The sequence below is a fragment of the Mya arenaria genome, chromosome 17, assembly GCF_026914265.1.
Source record: "Mya arenaria isolate MELC-2E11 chromosome 17, ASM2691426v1".
Classification (NCBI taxonomy): domain Eukaryota; kingdom Metazoa; phylum Mollusca; class Bivalvia; order Myida; family Myidae; genus Mya; species Mya arenaria.
This window is the reverse complement of record NC_069138.1, coordinates 24,870,978-24,894,131: the sequence shown is the minus strand read 5'-3', so window position 1 is coordinate 24,894,131 and position 23,154 is coordinate 24,870,978. Positions and strand designations below refer to the sequence as shown.

General features: G+C 36.2%; 1 protein-coding gene across 2 annotated transcripts; it reads left to right on the top strand.

The window, feature by feature from the left end:
* The first annotated feature begins 282 nt into the window (after positions 1-282).
* LOC128224491 (DNA repair protein RAD50-like) lies at positions 283-22,278 on the top strand. 2 transcript variants are annotated; one of them, XM_052934338.1, is made up of 7 exons: positions 283-748; positions 1,008-1,145; positions 18,547-18,643; positions 19,631-20,682; positions 20,993-21,174; positions 21,378-21,516; positions 21,973-22,278. In XM_052934338.1, exons 3-7 carry the CDS (start codon positions 18,557-18,559, stop codon positions 22,148-22,150), a joined length of 1,638 nt encoding a protein of 545 aa, XP_052790298.1. In that variant the 5' UTR covers positions 283-748; positions 1,008-1,145; positions 18,547-18,556; the 3' UTR covers positions 22,151-22,278. The 2 variants fall into 2 exon arrangements, with proteins under 2 accessions (XP_052790298.1, XP_052790299.1); XM_052934339.1 differs by lacking the exons at positions 283-748; positions 1,008-1,145 and adding an exon at positions 13,014-13,114.
* The last annotated feature ends 876 nt before the right edge of the window (positions 22,279-23,154 follow it).

The window sequence follows — 23,154 nt, the reverse complement described above, 5'->3', positions numbered from 1 at the left end:
TATAGTAAACTTACCTCTGTTGATATTTGTGTTTACAGATGCACATATTTGCCCCCTAACAAATTTACCCACAGCGGTAAAATTTGTCCCAGTGACGAATTTCGTCATGTTAACGTAGTATAAGATCAGTAGACTCACAAATCTGCTATCACACTAAGCAAGGCTGAGTGAAAGGCCTGATATTGAGGCCCTTGGTTCTAGAACGGCTCCCCCATTGTCCGGTATTATATAGGCTTGTTTGCATAGGCACTGATAGGCTTTAGGAAGTCAGATATTGAACTGAACTGGTATGCCTGTTATCAAATGACAATTTGTTCGTTACTATAATCGTTCTGAAACAACCGATCGTGGTTCATTAATTTCAGTGTTAAATTATAAATTCGTAATAGATAATATACGAGAGGATTTACGTCTGTTTAATTCGTGACGTCGTGCGTTAGTACTATAATGATCTACATTTATATGTGAAAACATGGATCTTTAATTTCAGTGTTAATTAAAACGTGTATTGACGTTAGAGTTTTTTTCCGTACCGTGGCATGGTACTATCAACTGTGAAAAAGACCGCGGTTCTTGCATTTCAGTGTTAACACTTTAATGGCGGTGGAATTACGTGTTTTGGGTCTTATCGCCGCACTTTAGTACTATAAAATGTGAAACGACCGTTTGCTCTTTAATTCCAGTGTAACAAAGTTTACTGGCGTCGGAACTACGTTTGTTTTTGGTTGTATCATCGCAGCTCAATATAGTAAGTGGAAAATAGCTTGGTTCTTCGATTTAGTAAAACGTGTATTGGCATCGGAGTTACGTCTTAATTTATGAAATCGACCATAGTAATTATATATTACTGTTGAAATATTTATTGACGTTAAAGTTACGTGACACGCCTGTTTTGGTCGTACGGTCACACGGTACTATAACCTGTGAAAAAGATTGCATTCCTTAAATTTTAGTCTCAAAACTTTAATCGTGTTAAAGTTAAATCTGTTATTGGTTATACCTTACAGTTGTTAAATTTGTGAAAAGGACCGATGGCTCTTTAATTTCTATCGACGTTCCATTCGTCTGCTTTTGGTTGCATCACCAAACGTTAACGCCAGGAAAAAATAATATCTGGCGACAACAACCTTGGAATATAACGTTCGGTAAGTCATTTTTTGCCAACGATTCTGCTTTGATAACATCTATTTTTCTTTATCATTATCTTGGTAGAATAATCACGTATTTGTTTTGCAATCGACAATGTTGAGTAACGGATGATTATACATAATACTTTATACATGTAAAGACTATAATTCAGAGATACATATTTAATACATGATGAATATACAAAATAATGTATACATGTAAAAACTATAATTCAGAGATACATATGTAATACATGATAATTGTACCTAATACTATTTACATACTACATATACGGACGTAGAGACAGGAACACTTAAAGACAGACACACAGACGAGGATGAGCCATTGAAAAAAAAAACCAGATAGGCAGTCAAAGTGACGGGCATAAGTATTTTTTTTGTTGGTTCACAAACAATATTATAAATATTATCAAGCTTGTTATCGAAGAAAAGGTTCAAGAATGGCTGTGTTCTAACAGGTTCATAAGCTACAACTGGATCTCTTGCAGAATCTCCTCCGTTGAAAGCACTTGATATAAAGCTTTTTCATCTTCAAGACGACGATTAAAGGGGCTCTAACATGTTTTTTTGACCATTTATTTGCGGTAATACAACACTGATAGCTTAATTAGTGTACTCTTTGATACCGAAATTGCAGTCACAAATACAATTAAAGTATTAAAAAAAACAAGCTTTTAAAGTGGGGTTCTGAAAAGAAAAAAAAGCAGCTGAACAAAAGTGCGAACTTGCAAAATCATGGCAACATTAACTCACTGATATCTAGGTTCAGTGGTCATACTTATTCATTGCTATCTAAAATACAATAATTTCAAATTTCCGTAAACACGGAGCGCGTATATGACTGACGAAGAAGTGATATTATTAACATTCAGTTGTGTTTATATTGAAGTATTTAATGCTAGTACAGCCAAGTCAAACATAGAAAACTGGCAACAAAACTGCTCGCCCACAAGAACTCATACATAAACTGAGGGATAATTTAACCTTTATGCCTTTTGTTGAAAAGCGTAACTGACGCTAATCGTGGAATTTAAAGACAATATTTTTAGCATATTTGAACATTGTTCAAGGATTCAAGCTGTCAATCAAAACTAAAGGCTTTAGACTTTAGATTGATCCTACTTGTCTCAGAGAGGACTTTGACATCTCAAAATGTCCCGTTTTATGTCGTCCACAGTGTTTCCTATGTGTAACGTTCTCAATAAACAGAAATCTACAAGCACAAGTTCTCCGAAACAATCGTTTTATTCTCTTATGACGCCGTCAATGTTCTGAAGTGTGTGACAAGATCGAACATATAGTACAAAGCAAGGCGCTCCTAGCCCGGAAATAGGGCGAAAGCAGACCAGAAAAAATAGTATTAAATGCTATATGGGTTGTTAAGTCCTTTGGCTTAGACTTCTCGAGTCTACTTTATGGATTGTTTGTTATAATAAAACGTGTTCTGATAAGGCGTTAAAGCTGCACTCTCACAGATTGAACGTTTTGACATTATTATTTTTTTTTTGTCTTGGAACGAGCCATTTTTTGCGAAAATCCATGGAAACCAGTTATATAAGACTGCTGATAAAATATTAGATCGCAGATTTTTATATTTGAGTTCAAAAATTGATGTTTTATGCACTTTTCTTAAACCGTTAGTAACGGTTTAAGCCATAAGACATTACTTATCGAACGGAAATATGAAAATATACGATCTGATTTTTTGTTAGCAATCTTATATTATTGGTTTGCAGATATTTACGCAAACATTTGCCCTTTCCATGACAAAAAAAAGTTGTAACAATGGTATACCTGTGAGAGTGCAGCTTTAAAGGAAAGTTTGTTTTTACCATTAACCCGACTGACCCTATTTTTCCTCCAGATCCTACACTTTTTGTTGTCGTAGTGTGGATTTTTTTTCGTAATTTCCAAAAATGTTTATTTAAAAGTCAATTATTATGTTGAAATTTGTCTTATTTATATTTAAAAGTTTCTACAATTGCGAAATACCCTGGTATAGGTTGGTTTGGTACAGAACCTCGGTTCTAAAAAAAAAACGAAAAAAAAGAAAAGAAAATACATACTATTTTTTTGGCCTAAACATGTATTTTTTCCATATGTTGTATTCACAAGGATTCAATGTCGAGTTTGAATGAAAGAACATATAAAAAGCGACTTAAGATCTTTCCTGAATACCGACTTCTGACAAAAGAGCTTAGCAGCCTCACAGGTCGATTGTGACCTTAGACAACTTAGGCAATGTATGGGGTATAATAAAGGAGGCGTACGTATGCAAGGGTTGAATGGTCGAGACATTTGATGTAGGGGTATTGTATGTAGAGCCATTTAATAGCAACATTATAGCGAGCCATAATACACAGGGACATCATGGGGAAAACGATGAGAGCATAGTGATGGAACATTGCATGTATAGGGTCATTATGTATACATGGACAATGTGGCGAGGTTTTGATTGTTAGGGCGTTGTATGAATTTATGCATCAGTCAATTTATACCCCCACCCCAGCGAGGGAGATGGAAAATGTGTTTTTACCTTCCAGGTCGCATCGCAGTGCCGAGTGAATGTGATGGTTTTGTTTTCGCGGTTTCAATATGTACATTATAATAGGCCTTACCTAGGATGTCCCCGGGGCGTGGGGGGGGGGGCGTTTTCGCGGGGATTGTACCGCAGTTTGTCCCCGCAGGACGGGTTTTTTACCTGGTATTGGGTCGACCGAAAGTCAAAGTCCCCGCTATTCCCTGGACATGTTGGGGCGTGGTTACAATTGACTGGTGCATTATGGTGGTGGTGTTAGTACGGTATGTTGTGGCAGAGAGGTAGGACATTATATGGCACGATGTTGTAACAAGCTGACCTTTTTGTTGGTATTCTATACGGGGGGGGGTATATGTTGTGACAGTACGATGGAGCATCATATTCAGGTTCACCATATGCTATACAAAATGGCGCGGACATTATCCAGGGTCATTGTATGATGTGACATTAGATTCGGAAATCATACGCAATGGCATTGAAAGGGACATTACATGCTAGGCCAAACTATTGGGGCTTTAAAAGTATGGTCAGAGTGTTGAGAAATGCTTGTGCATAGTGATTAAACACTTACAATGACTCTATATTCAAAATCAATACATACACATATATTAAACAAACTTAAATTTTAAGTGATATAAACTTACAACTTATTCCTAAATAATGCATTTATGGAAAATATTAATTACTGATTACAAGATTGTAGCCATATATTTAATAGCTGAATACGCAAAAATATTAAATGACGTGTGAGTGTTAATCGATTTACTGCGATCTACTATCGTCTCATTAGGCTGAAATACCATCATGACCATGTTTTCTGCAAACTCTATATCCTTCATAAAACCATTGTTTTTGACATTGATTCATCCTTTTATTTAAACAATTGTATTAATTGTGGTAATTTAAATCTTATTTAAGAGTAAGAGTGTTATCATTACTATATTGTACAAAGAATGATATATTAGATATACTGTAAGGTAGAACATGCTGGGGCTGTATAGGGGCCGCAAAGATGGTGCACGGTGTTGTTCTCCATTTACCCGGCCCATTGTTCGCCAGTAATGCTAAATATCCCGAAATGCCGATAAGCTCCCGCAGCAAAATAGCGCTATATCTATAGAATTAATTTATCAAACGTTAAAATGAATGAGTAATTGTATATCATGATCAAGCACGATTTACGGCAAAAAGTCGCCTGGGAAATTCTCACATTAATTTGATATCTTTTCTAGCAGGTGATAAATCATCATTCCGATTGTGGATCGATGCGCGGAAAACGGACTTTCAGACGTTTCAGTAAAATGACAAATCGAAACAATATAGAAAAAGGTCGCATTAAACAGACGACGGAAATACTTCTGGTGAATTTCCAAAAAGTAATGTTGAAATTGTTTTAAAGGTATAAAAAACAAAGTTTCAAATACTATAAGAATTAGAATACAACCTACATTATAAGCCAATGAAATTGCAGATAGGCAATCACTAAGTACTATACTTAGTCATTACGAAGTTCACCTTTCGCGGGGGTTTCAAGGTCCGCCTACTGCTATTCATCCGAAACTCCCTGTGTCAGATTTTGCGTTGTCAAAATATCAGCCAATGAGATTGTATGCTAAGTGAGTTAGATGACATGAAGTACGCTACGCTTACTCCGCCCATTCTTATTCATTAAGAATTTACTTCATGTCATCTAACTATAACATAGTCTGTACTTACAAAAATAAATGGTCTAATGCGATGCAGTCAGTTCCAATTAGTAACAATAAGTTTTTAGTGGCCTACATGTTTTTTTTATAAACTACACACTAACTGGGCCAGTCACTTCTTTAATCTACCGCAAAACCTGTTAAAGGCCTAGTTTAATCCGTCTATAAGTGCCCCCCCCCCCAAAAAAAAAGTGTATAATAAACAAGCTCTGTGTATTGATCTTAAACTAATTGCCTAATTGTCTTATCAGATCTCTTATCTCAGTATCCTGCTGTGCAGATTTTAAGGTTTTATTATAGAAATGACCTTAAATGGCCCTGAGCCAATAAACGAATACACAGGATACTGGCCCCTACTGTGACACCAGTGCAAGAAGCAGGAGATACACAGCAGTGGATTATCGTGCCAAACATTCCTTAAACTAATCGATAACAGCTAACTACTTATTTACTGAAATAAATGATTTGGAACATTTCAGAAATACTGCCTTCTCATCGGACAAAATATAATGCTGACCACTAAATATGAATTTGCTGCGTCATAATGAATGCACATATCGCCACAACGTTACATGTGATAGCATGAAAGTCAGCAATCCGCACGATAATGTGGCAGGTAGCAAATAAAGGTGTTATCTTTCAATGAGAAATTAAAGAACAGGAAGACAGGGCGATCGAAGCCACTCTCGCGTTTAATCTACCCAAAAGGAGACATCGAGCCGGCTTCTTCCTATTTCAAACAATAAATATCTATTTAAAAAGATAAACGTCAAATTTGGAGTGATATTCTGCGGTATGTTATAAATAGTTAAAAAAATAAATTGTAATAATAAATCATATCTAATACGGTTGATTGTCTTTATTCGTGATAAAGGCAAAGCTTTATCAATTGTATGTTAATAATTGATAGTGCTGTATCTTTAAAGTGGCACTCTTATTCAAAATCAATACATACACATGTAAAACAAACATGAATTTTGAGTGATAAGCCTTTAACTACTTACTAAATCATGCATTTAAATAAAATATTAATTACTGATAACATGACTGTAACCGTGTATTTAAAAGCTGAAAACGCAAAAATATTAAATGATTGGTGAGTGTTAAAAGATTTACTGTGATTTACTTTCGTCTCATCAGGTAAAAAAAACATGTTTTCTTCACCTTTTCTTAAATTAAACTCGCTATCCTTCATTAGAATCATTGTTTTCGACATTTATTCATCCTTATGGTATATTAAAATAATTATATTAATTGTTGTAAATCTTTCCTGGGAGTGAGAGGGCATCTTTTAAAATTATACTAAAAATAGGCGCAAACGTGTTATGAATCCATGTATGAAATGAAAGCAATATGATGACTGAAGTTGTGTGCCCAAATTTTGTTGTCCGGATATCGTAGTTTGGTTTGTGGTGAACATGTCGGACAATGGGATTTACTATGGGTACTCCCCCCCCCCCCCCCCCCCCGCAAAAAAACCCTAACAAAAACACTATAAAAAAACAAAAACACAAAAAAAACACAAGACCACAAGCTCGCGTAATATCGTGATAACGAGAGTGATAAAAAAATCACAATTGTTGTTAAAATAAATAAGGTTAAACCAGTAGCGCCACTCTCCCGGTGTGAATACTTTTGCAATAGGTCTTAGGTTGGGGAATCATGGACTGGCAATACTGATACAATGCATGTGTCCGTTCATTTTGTTTTCACAGAAATGTGTTTATTACTTGACATTGCCAAGGACCATGATAACTCAAATACGACTATCGTAAAGAGTATGAAACTTTAAGTATTTATCATTATCTTAAGTCACGCTTATATCCAACTACTAATTTAAACAAACATTTAAGGGTGAGAGTGGTCTAGTGGTATAGGTACCTGCCACTCACCCAAGAGGTTGTGGGTTCGATCCCCACCAGGGGTACTTTCTCATAGCCTGTCAAAGGACACAGTACTGGTTTCTGCCCAGGAAACGGACTCGATAGTGATTCTATAAGCTATCAGCTTTCGTCACAATCGAGCTAAAAATAAATTAGTATAAACCAACTACTAATTTGAATTGTTGTAGCTGCTGTTGATAAGGTTGTTTCTTTAACTTGACGTCAGTTTTGACGTCGGTTCACAAAATGATCATTCTGTTTGTTTTCAAAATTAACAATGTGATAAACGAGATCGTCGTTAACTTAACGCGATTTATTGGTTTATGATCCACAGGTACAGCTGAAATAATTGCTTCGAATTTAATGAGAAATACTTCAGATCACAAGGGAATATATGATAAGTCCCTAGTTGTAAAACTTTCAAGGTTAACAACGAAGTCGTTAACAACGTTGTTAACTTAAACAAAGTTCCAAATAATCGTTCAATTGTCTATCTTAATACTGTTAATACCGTCGTATAAATTAATTGTTTGCATTTCTTTTCAAAGCTTTATATTTTGAAACCATAGTTCTAACATGACAGTAATTGGTGTCCTGGGTAACAATTGTGCAGCTTTCCCCGTTAATCGAACGGAAGATTGGAATGTCATGTTCTCATGACACCGTAAGATGCAGGCGGAAGTGGCTCTCTGTGATATGGATGGGCTCCAGGAAATGAAATAAATTGATTTAAAGGATACTGTAAAGAGAATAAACCTTTCACATGTTTGCAAAATTACGAAGAGAGTGCTGGTAACTATGTGCTGGTATTTGGAGAGTATTAAGTTTTAATTATATTAGTTAATATCAAATAAACTGTTCCAGTATCGTGCAGGCATACGTGAAGGTGGAAAACAAGATTACATGCCATTTCCGTAAGCTTAACTGTTCCTATCGATACTTGTTTTGCGTAATCGTCGTCGCCGTCGTCTTTGTTTTTTGTGTGTTTTGTTGTTGTTGTTGCTGTTGTTATTTTGATTATGCTTAAACTAAGGTTACGGATTCATCGTTGTTGTTGTTGTAGTTGATGATGTTGTTTTTGTTGATATTGTTGTTGTTGTTGTTGTTGTTGCTCTGATTAACTTTAACTTATGTTGCGGACTCAATGCTGTTGTTGTTGCTGCTGCTGCTGCTGCTGATGATGATAATGTTGTTGATGTTGTCGTTGTTGTTGTTTAAAAGATGCTGTTACTTACACCAGGTCATGCTGACCTAAACTAAAACTGGTGACCTTCACGTTGTATTATTCATTTCATGTCTCGAAACATGTCCGCTGCTTTTTATATCTAAGATTAATGAAATTAAATTTGGCGAAAAAATGATTGGCTTTAATTTCCACTCAACAAAGTCGGCGATATCTCGTCTAAAATTGACCTAATCTTTTGCAGGCCATATTTGACAAGGCATTTTATATATACAGCCTTCTCAAAAGAAAAGAAAATATTTGAAATAGCATAATACATTTTAATGTGCAACAGCGTTCAATGGCAATTATAGAAATAGGTCCACGTTTTTAACATAATAGCTTTAAAAACTCGTTTAAATCAGAATGTTTTACTTTGGGGTATGACATTGCAGATATCATCAACCATGTCTTTAAACCGGAACATACCTGCCAGACGCTCACCTCCAGCATTGCTGGTGTCTCCGATGAGTTGAAATAAGCGCCTGACAAGGATGTAGAAGTGATAAGGTGAAACAAATCCCATTGGCATTTGTTTGCATATTTTTTAGTTTTGTTGATATTGGATATCAATCAATCAATCAATCAATCAATCAATCAATCAATCAATCAATCAATCAATCAATCAATCAATATCAATCAATCAATCAATCAATCAATCAATCAATCAATCAATCAATCAATCAATTAATCAATCAATCAATATCAATCAATCAATCAATCAATCAATCAATCAATCAATCAATCAATCAATCAATCAATCAGTCAACCACAATCAACCACAATCAATCAAACATTCAATCAATCAATCAATCAATCAATCAATAAATGAATAAATCATCAATCAATCATCAATCAATCAATCGAACAATCAATTAAGCAATCAATCGATAAATCACCCGATCAATCAATCAGTCAATGAACCAATCAATCAAACAATCAATAAACCAATCAATTGACCAACTTACCAATCATTAAAGCAATTAATATACTAATGAGTCCACCAATCATTCAATGAAGCAATTGATTAATCGGTCAATCAATCGAACAATTATTTTTTTAATTTTGCACATAAATGCGAATCTGAATGTTTTCGTCAAAATACAAATATAGCTATCGGGAATCCATGGACACGTATGAGAACGTATCAAAGTAAAACATTGCCAATGTTGTTATTTTTAGTGTCATCGGCTTACATCAGGTATTGTGAAGGCAATTATTGGAAATTTAATTGCGGTCTTGGGAGAAAATCCTCTCTTTTACAGAGATAGTATCTCCTGCAATCGATCGTGAACGAATAATTATCCAGACTCATTTAGTATAATTTGTATATACAATAGTATTAATACGGTGGCGATTTAAAGAATTATCGAATGGGAAGGGGGGAGGGAGGGGGCGCTGATGTCAAATCCCCTCAGGGGAGGGTGGCGCGCTGCTGTCAAATCCCCTCAGGGAAGGGGGGATGCTGCTGTCAAATCTCCTCAAAACCTTGATTTCACTGAGGTATTGAATTTACACGTATGAAATAGTTGATGCATTTTAACCATTCATTCAGACATACTTAGGCGAAAAAACTGTATACATGTTACCGTTTGGATTATTATGGTATGGGTATCAGTTTAAAGTGACACTCTTACTCAAAATCAATACATACACATGAATAAAAGACATCAAGTTTGACTGATAAACCTTTAAGTACTTACTAAATTATGCATTTATTGAGAATATTAATTACTGATAACAAGATTGTAACCGTGTATTTAATAGCAGAAAGCGCACAAATATTAAATGATTGGTGAATGCTAAAAGATTGGCTATAATTTATTATAGTCTCCTAAAATAGAAATAGAATGTTTTATGAGTTGATGGAAAGAACCATTGTTTTCGACATTTATTCATCTTTTTTGGAATATTAAAACAATATCATTAATTTTGGTAAATCTTATTTTATCTTTAAGGTTAAAGTTAGGTTTACTAATATTGATACGTATTTTACCAATAAAAAAATGTATTAAAACAAATCGAAAAATGTTGCGTGTTCGATTTTAATATATCTTGACACTTACAGTTTAAACTACAATTACATTATGTTTTGAGCCGTAAGAATCCAAATTTAACTGTCATAGGAATAAAAAATGCATGACAAATGGGTGAGTTTTGTGTCAAATTAACGTTTGAAGTATTCTAGTTATTTAATGTTTTTTTTTATAAAGTCAAGATTGACCTTTATGCTCTACCATTTGAATGAAAATTGTGAGCTCATATGCTTGACCTGAAACGTCTACATAATAAAGTTTCAATTTCTTTGCAAGAACATTCAAACATTCATTGAATTGAAGTCTTTAGAACGGACCGTTTTTTCTTGTCCTTGACCGGTACGAACTAATTGTCCGACATTGTAACAACTTAAGGTGAAAAAGTATACAAATTATTCAACATGAAAAGGTAAATGAATTAAACAAAGTTTGCCCGATCGTCCAAATATTGATGTGCAATATTATTGTCTGCAATGAAAAATAATCCATCAGAGCTCCAAAAGAATTAGATACTCGTCCTATGTGTTTGCACAGGACCCATTCAATTACATTTCGTATTCAAAAGTAAACAGCAGAGGTGTTTAAGTCTAGCTGAACAGCCTTCCTTTCTTTATCTATGATCATTTTCACTTGTGGCTTGTTATCCGGGTGTTATAGCTAAAAGCAGCTATTCTATAGCCCATTTTTGGACCATGGTTTAAAGGCCCCATGGTTCTTGCCACGGGTGTTGAACTACGCCTATCGGAGAAGTTGTTTCATAATAAACGTAGAGTAAAATTTTGAAAGTCGAATGAGGCTTTTCATAGTTACAGTCTGTATTTTTAACAAGAATACTGAACAGTAAAACCGCGTTGACTCGAACTGATAGAGACCGGCGAAAATACCTTGAGCCTCTGAAAAATCGAGCCAAGGGGAAATGCTTATCTTCAATAAAAAGAAATCGGTCCTTAACGTCCAGTTCAAACCAACGAGGAATTCGAGACAAGCGAGTTCGAGCAAACGGGGTTCGATTGAATATAGTTTTGTTGTGTTTCTTTCCTGCAGAAAAGTTAAAGATAGAATAATCATTAATCAAACCAACATCATGTGGTCAGTTTATAAAACGCTAAAATATTGGCGACACTATGGGTATCTCCTTGGACTTTTTCATCTAAAAAAAGAAAGGGAGGCACAGAGCAGGAAAGTCTGCAGCACTAAACTATCATGCTGCACTTTGGTTGTATTACAGGGTGTAGGTTTTAAGTTGGAAATTACTAATAAACAACATAATATTCAGATTTTTTAAATTCAACTTTTGATTATTCTGTTGAAAATGTTTGCAGGGGGAGTTGGTTGGGGTACTCCACCATGATCCTTCTTATAATTCAAGTCTGAAACGGTGCATTTTGAGCGTATTTTATTGCTTTTTCTATTCGATATCCGCATTAAAAGTTAACTTAACCGATATTGGGGTGGTTTGCTCCGGATGCCCTTCCCCCTAATTCCGCTAGTGGTTTAATGAAAATTGGATGCTTTGGTGCAGGTTTTTGTAGATTGTATTGCTGGTTGGGAAAGTTGAATTTCTAAAAGGTGTTTCTCTTAATATTTATGGTTCGGCGACAACAACACATAATGAAGCGCCTTAAACAAATCATATTTCCGTCACAAAAGACCGCCTTAAAGGTTTTAAGGGCCTAGTTTAAGCCTTCTATAAGTGACCCACTCTCCCCCCCCCCCACACCTAAAACCGTGCATAGTACACAACTTATGTGTATTAATCTTAATTTATTGTTTTGTGCTGTCTATCAGATCTTTGATCTGAGTATCCTGCTGTGCAGTTCAAGTTTTATTATAATAGAAATAGTCAACCCTTAATGGCCCTGAGCCAGTAAACAAATACACAGGAAATTGGCCCCTACTGTGACACCAGTGCATTTAACAGGGGATATATAGCACGGGATCATCATGCCAAACATTCCTTAAACTAGGCGAAAGTATGAACGAAGCATTTAAAGGTGACATCAATACGGGGAAAACCAAGTCTCTTACATCCAGAATAGAACACATTCTAAGTCTCCGTTTTCGTCAAAAACGTGTTTTTGAGATTTGTATTGACGGTCTTTGCGATTAGTTGGTGATTTCTGCCGTTTCATTTATTTCAATCCGTCAGATTACTCGAACTTATGTTATTTAAGGAGTTGGGCGCTATGTGTTTTAGCCAATTTTATAAACAAAACCAAACAAGAGCTTTATCTAAAAAGTAAAAAAAAAACGATATACAATATTTAAATGCTATTGATAATATCAATTGAAATGATTGCTTTTGAACATAACTCATCTTTAATTTATGTCAAATGAAAGCAAGCACCAAATAAAGGCGTTTTCAGTTAAAACATGTTGAATGTGACCTAGTGCCGACCCAGTGTTTTGCCACGAAACGTTGATAAAATGCTTTAAAGATGGGAGTTAAGACAAATTAGTTGATACACGAATAAGTAAACACATAGTTCAACAACCATCAGTGATATATGATCATTCCCTTCGCTAACTATCATAGACTGGATAAATTAAATCGTTTTGTACATGTATCTGGAGCTACCGGTTAGTACGCATTCTTGAGCTAAGTTGAGTTGAGTTGAGTTGAATTATGCTGTTGATATGTTGGTTTTGAAGGTATCGGTATTAATTGTGATTTATTATTTTGAAAAAGGAATCTTTGGCATCCATCCATTATTTGATATTTACATATTTTAGAACTAAATCTCAATTGAATTTCCAAAATTAAATGGCAATTTATGTTGTTGTTTTTTTCGAACTATGATAGATACGATACAGACATTATACACAGTTTAAAAAGCAAACAAACCAACAATGCTTCCATTATTGGTGTATCTTCAATTTTATGTTATTAATGTTTTTATTTAACTGTTAAGTACTTAATATCTTCATACGATATGGCAAAGAAAAATATTATAAGTCGTCAAATTTATATATCATTAAGTGTTAAATTGCATGCTATAAATTACATGCATAATACTATTTTAAGTTATCCGTATTTCCATAATAAATGCATTCTGATATACATTACTTTTCTCCAACTCCTCATTATTGAATCATCTATGAAAGCGAAATGTAGGGCAACTATCGATAAATTCAAAATGATTGATTTAAGAATCATTATTCCATAAATACATTTTTCATACAATTGACATTCAAATTTTCATAATGCTTTGTTTGTATAACTTTTAAAACCGATTGAATGCAAATAGTTAATTACTTAAACTGTTCAAAAAATTGAATAACTGGTTTTCGTGTCTGAGAACAGAATATCATTTCAAGAATAAAATAAATGCACGCATTTTTTTATTTCAATAGAAGGCGTAACCTCTTTCGTCGTGCTAAAATGTAAAAATGTTCATTTTATTATTTTTTGCCAACGTCTATTTTCCGAACGACCCATCATAATGAGTTTGATTTAACATTGGACATAAACGTGATATATTATGTGAGTATCATTTTTTTATTTGATCATAGCACATGTAAAAGATAGTATGACATTTATTTCAAATCAAGGGCCATTTTATATACGACTTGTGAATAACAATAATATTAATAATATAATATATTTATAATAATAATAATAATAATAATAATAATAATAATAATAATAATAATAATAATAATAATAATAAGATACGAATAAAGCATTATTTTGCCGAAAAGCGTTAGTTACGCAATTTAAAATTGACAAATATGCCATGGCGACTTACCATCAATGATTTACTTCGATCAGTAACCGGATATACTGAACGGACAGGACATCAAACGGAAAAAGTGCGAACAGGACGGATAAAAAGACGGAAACAGGACGGACAACAAGGCGGAAAAAGTATGGAATTGACGGACAGCAAAACGGGTAACGTACGGACGTGACCGATATCAGGACGGAACATTTACGGACAAGACGGAGAGCAAGACGAAATAAGTGCGAAGAGGGTAACAAGTCGGAAAATGTGCGGATGAGACCAATAGAAGGACGGACAACAGGGCGGAAAATGTACGGACGAGACCGATAGCAGGACGGACAACAGGACGGAAAATGTACGGACGAGACCGATAGCTGGACGGACAACAGGACGGAAAATGTACGGACAAATTGGATAACAGGACAGACAACAAGTCGGAAATGTACGGACAAAATGGATAACAGGACAGACAACAAGTCGGAAAATGTACGGACGAAATGGATAACAGGACGGGCAAGTCGGAAATTGTACGGACGAGACAGTAACAGGACAGACAAGTCGAAAATTGTATGGACAAAATGGATAACAGGACAGACAAGTCGAAAATTGTACGGACAAAATGGATAACAGGACGGACATGTCGGAAAATGTACGGACGTAACATATATCAGGACAGACAACAGGACGGAAAATGTACGGAAACGGATAACAGGACAGACAACGGGACGGAAAATGTACGGACAAGACGGATAACAGGACAGACAACAGGACAAAAAATGTACGGACAAGACGGATAACAGGACGGACAAGGCGGAAAATGTACGGACAAAACGGGTAACAGGATAGACAAAAGGGCGGAAAATGTACGACAGGATGGACAAGTCGTAATATTTACGGACAAAACGGATAACAGGACGGACAACAGGACGGAAAATGTACGGACAAAACGGAGATAAGGATGGACAACAAGAGGGGAAAAGTACGGACGGGACGGAGATAAGGACGGAATAAATACGGAGAGGACGGACAAAAAGTCCGAAAAAACGGACAGAACGGATAGCAGGACGGACAACAAATCAGAAAATCTACGGACAGGACAGACAACAGGACGGAAAAAGTACGGACAAGGCGGATAAAAGGACGGACAGCAGGATGGACAACAAGACGGACATTTATCTAGCATTTATTTTTTGAAATATATAAAATGATACATACAATTCATTTAGCTTAAAAAGAACATATCTCAGGAATAATTATCAATTTTATATTATTTTAAGTGAGTTTATTACAATTATGTTAATAGAATGTTTATATATCTATTCAACCTTTTTAAGTATAGGAAGAGCGAGCAGACTTAAGTATATAAGTTAGTCTGTTTTAGCTCATCAATGTATTGATGGTTCTAATGAGGTGTATAGTTTACAAATTATGGCTATGCAAGTAGGGTATTCGGGTCTTAGATAAATCTCTAAAACATGGCAAGAAGTTGTAACATATATTTTCATAAGCCGACAATGTCAATAAAGGATTACCCAGGCATTCGAAGATAACATATTTCTAACGGAAATCCGCATGGTGTGTTTGACGAAGGTTTGGGGGAAAAGCCCCGTTGATCCGTAGATTTGTCGCGGCCTAGATTGACGTATAGCCATGTGTTGCTTGACCTGAAAATGAAAGTTTTGGTTTACTTACCCTAAGAATAACAAATGTGTATCTAATGCCTTGGCTTGATTAATGTTGGCCAAATTGTTTAAAAGATATTGATTGGTCGACTTTGACCAATCAAATCGCTTTAAGGAATCCAACCCACGAATGAGTCCAAATAACTATAATATTCAATTTGAAGCCTGTGACCCCATGTTATTCTTGTACCATTTGAAACGCCATGTTACTCATTTCTAATATGTAAAATGAATTAGGAACAAAACTTTATCAGAAAATGAAGTTTATTTTATTTTTTTATTTTTTGGCTTTTGTTTTTTATTTGAACTGAAAGCGGACTCAAAGTCAGCAGGGGTATTCTCTCAAATGAAGGCACTAGCAGACCCAGGGGGCGCACCCGGCACCTCCCCCACTCCCTGACCCCCCACCCCACTCCTTGCCCCCCCCCCCCCCAAAAAAAAAAGAGAGAGAAAGAAATCGCCCAAGTTTACTTTATCTTTCAATATAGGAGAAAGTGCACCATTTTGGACTAGAAATTGTTACGAGACCCCCCCCCACCCCTCCCCTCCCCTGACAACAAATAAATTTCGGTTCTGAGGGTGGGGCGCATGTTAAAAGGTTACGCCCCTCTACCGTCAAATCCTGGAACCGCCCCTGGAAGGTATTATAGGAATATATTGTGGTAACTAATAAAATCAAAGCAATGTTGAGGCTACAATGAAGTAAAGAAATTTATACTGTTTACATATTTTCATTTTATGATTGGGTGTAATGTATATAGTGACTTAAGGAGAGAGTATATTTGAGTTTTCTTTCATTATTTGTGTATTTATGGATAACTGATTTGTATATATGATGATAAGCTGTACAATTTATGTAATGTTATCTTTAAATAACAAAATTAATATTAAATAAATGATATGATTCCAGCGATACTGAACATTTGTATCATTGTTAGAATAATGTCTTTTTAACAAAATGCGAAATTAAGTTAGTAGTAATATAAATTCCGAACGCCGTGAAATGACTTAATAGGTTTTTTTTCTAGACCAAAGAAGTCAATCATTTCGACAAACCTGTTTCCAAAATAATGTTTTGACAGCGCTTCACCAGGCTGCGGTTTTGTGAAAAGGGTTTTCGACGTGTTTTATGAAAATCAATCAATCAAACTCTGGTAAAAGACAGAAGGCGGGGTTATGTAAGCGGCATAGAATGTGACATGTTTCATTTGAAATGATAAATAAATAGTACAATTATCTTTGTTTAAGGTATTCATTTGAAGTAAAATATTGCCTTCCGACGTAGCATTTATGACGTCATTTATCACGTGGTATACACACACTGGCTATATCAACTTCAGTCTGAAGTTCACAGTATTGAAGTGTCAACTCTGTTTTTTTTTTCACCAGTTAAGTCTACATATCCTCTTAAAAGGTGAACAAGTGGGCAACATGTCTGGTTATAATATAAAACATGTCGACAAAACCATATAATGACATGATCAGTATACACTTCCATGGCTGAAATTGTCACGTTGATATATTTAAATATATGAGGCCACAGAACAGTATACATACTGCCTCTCTCCTCAATAATGTCAAGTTTTTTTTCCGCCATACATCTTAATGGAAGGGGGAAATACTTTCATTAACTCAGGCCGCGGTACGTCCTTGTTTGAAGAACAAACATCTGAAGGATATTTACGGGCACCGTTAATGACTATTATGATCATCGTGCAAGATTTATAATTCAATTTCCATAGCCTGATTTATAATAAAGAAATAAGATATGTACGGAAAATATTGTTTAATATGCTGTAAATTAAATTTTTAATCTGATACTGTATACGCCTACGTTATCATAAGGCAATGCTTCTGATCTGATTTCAACTCGGTAAGCTTCTGACAAACCTTGTTTGGAATATTATTTTGCAGAGATTTGTTCAACCAGCGTGGATGCTTCACATAGAGCTTAACAATATGTTGGATCGAGTTTATTGTTTAAATAAATAAACGGTATGGAAGTTTGAAGTGAAAAAATACATACTACAATAGTTTTGAGGGGAGAACGGAACCTGTTTTCTGGTTCCTTAATAGCTGGACGAACACAAAGTCATTTGTACAGAAAGATACTTAAGTAAAAATGACGGACTTGAAGACGGACGGCCTGGCAACATGCTGATAAACAGGATAACAGACATACGGACTGATCACCAGGAGTAAAGTATATATCACGGTCAAAATGAATGTAGCAGAAAGACCAGCAAAGACCTTTGACCTTTTACTTCCAGTTCTACCCACTGGTACTACTTTTATGCTCATCTTTGACGGTGGTATACCACAGACCCTACCCTCCTCAGGGGTAATGACTCTCTCGCTTAGACTGAAATACATACGCGTATACGAACAGACTGCCAAGCCCACAGGGTCTTAAAAAGAACAAGATTATCGACAAATAAACGAATTGTTAAAAATTATGTTTTTATTAGCCACATTTTCAAATGTTCATTTGGTACCATATAATGATAAGCCTAGACATGTTCACATATGCAATGACAGAGTTGAGGTGCTGTTGCAGGCAAATAAACACACTACTGTACTGAACACACATGTGATATGTTTGTAGGTTATGAGAGATGAGCACTCCGAGGTCAAACCGCTCCATCCAAGGACGCCGGAGTCGCCCGCCGCCCTCGCGCGAGGTCGAGTATAAGTTTATACAGGTGGGTGGAGCTTAGGTTTAAAACACAGTCTGAAATTATTTGATATTGTTGTAAACATAAGCATGATGGTTTAAATCCTTTCTCGATTTGTATAGTGAATTAGAAACTAAAGTAATACGTGGTAACCAAAATGTATGTTCCTGTAAGTGAACTGATATTATATTTTAAACCATAGGTCCCCGAGCAAAGTTGTAACAAATACATCAATTCAATACAGTTTACAATGAAATAAAAAAAATACATATCGAATATTGACCCAGCTCAGGACTTATGGAAATATTGACCCTGCTGAGTATATATAAATGAATAAGTGAATGTCGGCCCTACACAGAACATTCGTCAATATCGGCCCTACACAGAACGTTTGTCAATATCGGTCCTACGCAGAACGTTAGTCAATATCGGCCCTTCCAGAACGTTAGTCAATATCGGCCCTACACAGAACGTTAGTCAATATCGACCCTACGCAGAACGTTTGTCAATATCGGCCCTACGCAGAACGTTAGTCAATATCGGCCCTACGCAGAACGTTAGTCAATAGTCAATATCGGTCCTACGCAGAACGTTAGTCAATATCGGCCCTACGCAGAACGTTAGTCAATATCGGCCCTACACAGAACGTTAGTCAATATCGGCCCTACGCAGAACGTTTGTCAATATCGGCCCTACGCAGAACGTTAGTCAATATCGGCCCTACGCAGAACGTTAGTCAATAGTCAATATCGGTCCTACGCAGAACGTTAGTCAACATCGGCCCTACGCAGAACGTTAGTCAATATCGGCCCTACACAGAACGTTAGTCAATATCGGCCCTACGCAGAACGTTTGTCAATATCGGCCCTACGCAGAACAGAACGTTAGTCAATATCGGTCCTACGCAGAACGTTAGTCAATATCGGTCCTACGCAGAACGTTAGTCAATATAGTCCCTGATCTTTGTCGAATTTACCAACTACGTTATTCTTTTTGCATGGTCGTCTTTTTCAGGAGACGGTCAATGATGTATGCTTGACGATAAAGACATATGCGCAGAAATACTTCTCGAAAAAGGGGCTGGATCATGACGCATGCGCACAGTGTTACAAGGAAATAGTAAAAACATGGAACCAGGAGCCGGGACACTTCACAAACTGGAAGGAATTCATGGAGAAAGTCGGCGAAAACAACATAGACAAGACACTCAAACATAAAAATGTGTACAAGGATTTAATCCATCTGTGTGAGCGGTCAAAGGAGTTTGAAACCATGATTCCGCATGTAAGGGAGAGAATTGTGAATTGTGTGAAGGACCATGTGTACAAATACTGCCATAGTTTTTCTGAAGAAACAGGAGGCGTCGAAGCAAGCATTGTGACGGAGTATGAACAACAGATTAGGAACTATAAAAGAGATATTGAGAAAATGATTAATGCAATAAATAGTGATATTCTTAGATATAGTGATGTTAAGTCATCGTTCGAAAGGTTTATAGCCGAGGGTGCAAATATCGGCAAACTCATGGAAAGCATTTGTGTTCAAATTGTAGAAATCGCTCATGAGGTTAAAAGGTGGATAAGTGACGATTCTGCCTATCCGGATAAGCTCCAGCAAGATATTTTGTTCAATACTGGATATAAAGATACATTACAGGAAGATGTCTTTAAACTTCAAAAAAGAAAACACTCGTTAGAACGTAGTTTAGAACGAAGATCGAAAGTGCGGAAAAAGACAGAAAAGGAGTACAATATTCACAGAAAAGAGAAGAAGAAACGAAAAGACAGCATTCAAACGCTGCAGTTGAAAATTGAGCGTTTAGAATTTCAAATTTCACAAAAGACCGAGCACGTGGAAGGGACAAAAACAGCCTTGTCAACTAAAAGGACATTAACTCCGCGTCAGGAGGAAGATATGCACGCGAAACTTGCCAAAAACCTGCGGGAAATTGACCGATTAAGTGAGTGGATGAGCGTTGCTAAGCGGCAAAGAACGAGACTCGAACGAGAGTTGAAAGATATTTCGGACAGAACATACGAGTTGAAAGTAGAGCTCGTTACAAGCAGGTAGGGAAAGAAAATCGGTCCCAAATCATTATTTATCACCAAAAAAAACCGGAAAAGCCATTTATATTAATTATTTTTAATAATGTCCAACTTTTTCTTTCTTTTTTTTGTAAAATAACCTTCAGTCATATAAGCTTTAAAAAAAAACAGATAAAAAATACATATGAATACCAAAGCCATTTCTTATTTTCGGGGCTAAATTTAGTCAAATGACAATTATCGAATTTGTGATTATGTAATCGATTATAGGCGACCGCTGCTGTTAATGATTATCGGCAGTGTTTGATCGTCGTTTGACTCCTTCTTACAGGCACGAGGCAGACGAAATGAAGAACAGTCTTGAGGGGATGGAGATCGAGCTGAGATCCATGCACGAGCGTCTCGACAACCTGGACCGGAAGACGACCGTAATGAAGCACATTCGGGTCCTAAAGATGTCACCGGAAACTCTCCGAAAGCTTTACAGGCGCCGCCGGGAGTTTTACCAGGAAGGTAAGTAACCGAACTCTAACACCTGTTGTTTAATGACGTAATTTAACTAAATCCTCGTGAAAACCATATCAAGAATGTATAAGTATCGGCGGTTAAGATTTCAAAGGACGTTTAAATTTATTCGGATCTTAATTATATAGATTATAATTGATTGCTTGAATGTGTTTTCAGTTTAAATCATACCGAAAAAAATATATTTCCAGGCCAGTTAACGGACGCGTGTCGGTACGTTGCTCAGGAGATTGACAATGACTGGAAGCGGCTGTACGCGTGTCTTCCGTTCCAGCCGTCACGTGACAGAGAAAAACTGTCGCATGATATTGAACTTATAGACATTTACAGGTAAAACAAATACATATTCATGGACTGGTTTACCCCTGCAATATTTTAATTACTGGCAAGAAGGTAGTTTATGTGCCGGTGACATATTGCAAAACCTCCGGCGAACTACTTGTTTTATGCCTTATTTGTGTGCCAACGGCTCACGTCGGTTGACCGGTTGAGGAAGAAACGCTATCATTCAGCCGGTGTAACCGGCATGTGCCTAGTCACGTGGCAGGTCTAAGCTAGCGTACGCTAACTTTGTATGAATGAATTTGACTAGTATGAACTGTAGGTAGTGGCCAATTCATACCATTCCTACAAATTGATATACAATTTATATTCATTACAGTGGGTTCAAGTCATGAACATTAATCAGAACTGCACTTACTTTTTGATATGAAATTCACATGAATTAATGAGAAATGAAGCGATCGCAACTAGTCTGTTTAACAAACCTTATTATTGTATCCACAGCGCTCGGCGAGATAGAACAATGGAGGAACAAGCTCTTAAGTGCCTGGAAAAATGGCGGACGTTTAGCCGGACGAGCGCCGACGTCGCCCAGCTTATTAGGGGCCTCCGGAAGTTGAACAAGGAGGACTTGGCTGACAAAGTAGAGATGAGATTTTCCACAGAAAGTGTCTATGGCTGAACTTGATTAGTGGTGTCTGGCCATGAACTGAAATCAGTATTAAGTTAAATTTGAAACCGTTTGCCGGTGACCTATTGGCGTATTGCCATGGACTGTTATGTATAACGATTAAAATATTTAAACACAAATGATACTGTGTGGTCAAGTTATGTTTTAGTTAAACACGGCACAAAAATGATACTGTGTATAGTCATGTACTGTTTTAGTTATACATGACGCCGACCATTGGTGTAAAACTGATACCGTATAGTCATGTACTGTTTTAGTTATACATGACGCCGACCATCGGTGCAAAACTGATACCGTATAGGTTACACACCACCATTGTTATTCCCTATATAATTCAATGTAAAATTATAATTTAAGACAACATTTAAAGGCATTTCGAGCGAATGCAGGCTATGATAACCATATATATTCTTAAAGTACAAGCTTTAAACTACCTTTTAAGCCAATAAAAAAGGGGGGGGGGTCAAGTTATTCCTAAGAAAAATCGCTCCACTTGAAAAACAAACTCTAAAAATTGCACCGTCCGCCATGACAGTTCTTCCAAAAAGACCTTTCAACTATAGGGCAGCGGTTTATGCTTTAATCTCAACTCTAAATGATAAATCAAGCAAGAATATATACTTAAGGTATAAAAGTTTCAGGAATAATGATATTTTTGATTTACAGTGTATTGAGCATGTGAAAACATGTCTATCAATCATAAGAACATTTTTTTATTGAGAATTTTCCACACAACGGAAGTACATATGACGTAATGGTGACGTCATTCCTATAGTCATGTGGGATACTATTTTCCGGTCCCGGTTCCCTCCGGTCTCTGTTTTCCAAATTTTATAGTAGCTATTGGGCGTGATCGAGAAGGTGTTAATGACCGCGGGGGGTAACAGGATTTCTAAAGATTACAGTTGATTTCTGTTTTAGTTATACATGACGCCGACCATTGGTGCAAAAATCATACCGTTTAGGCATGTTCTGTTGCGTATGACGTTGCGAAT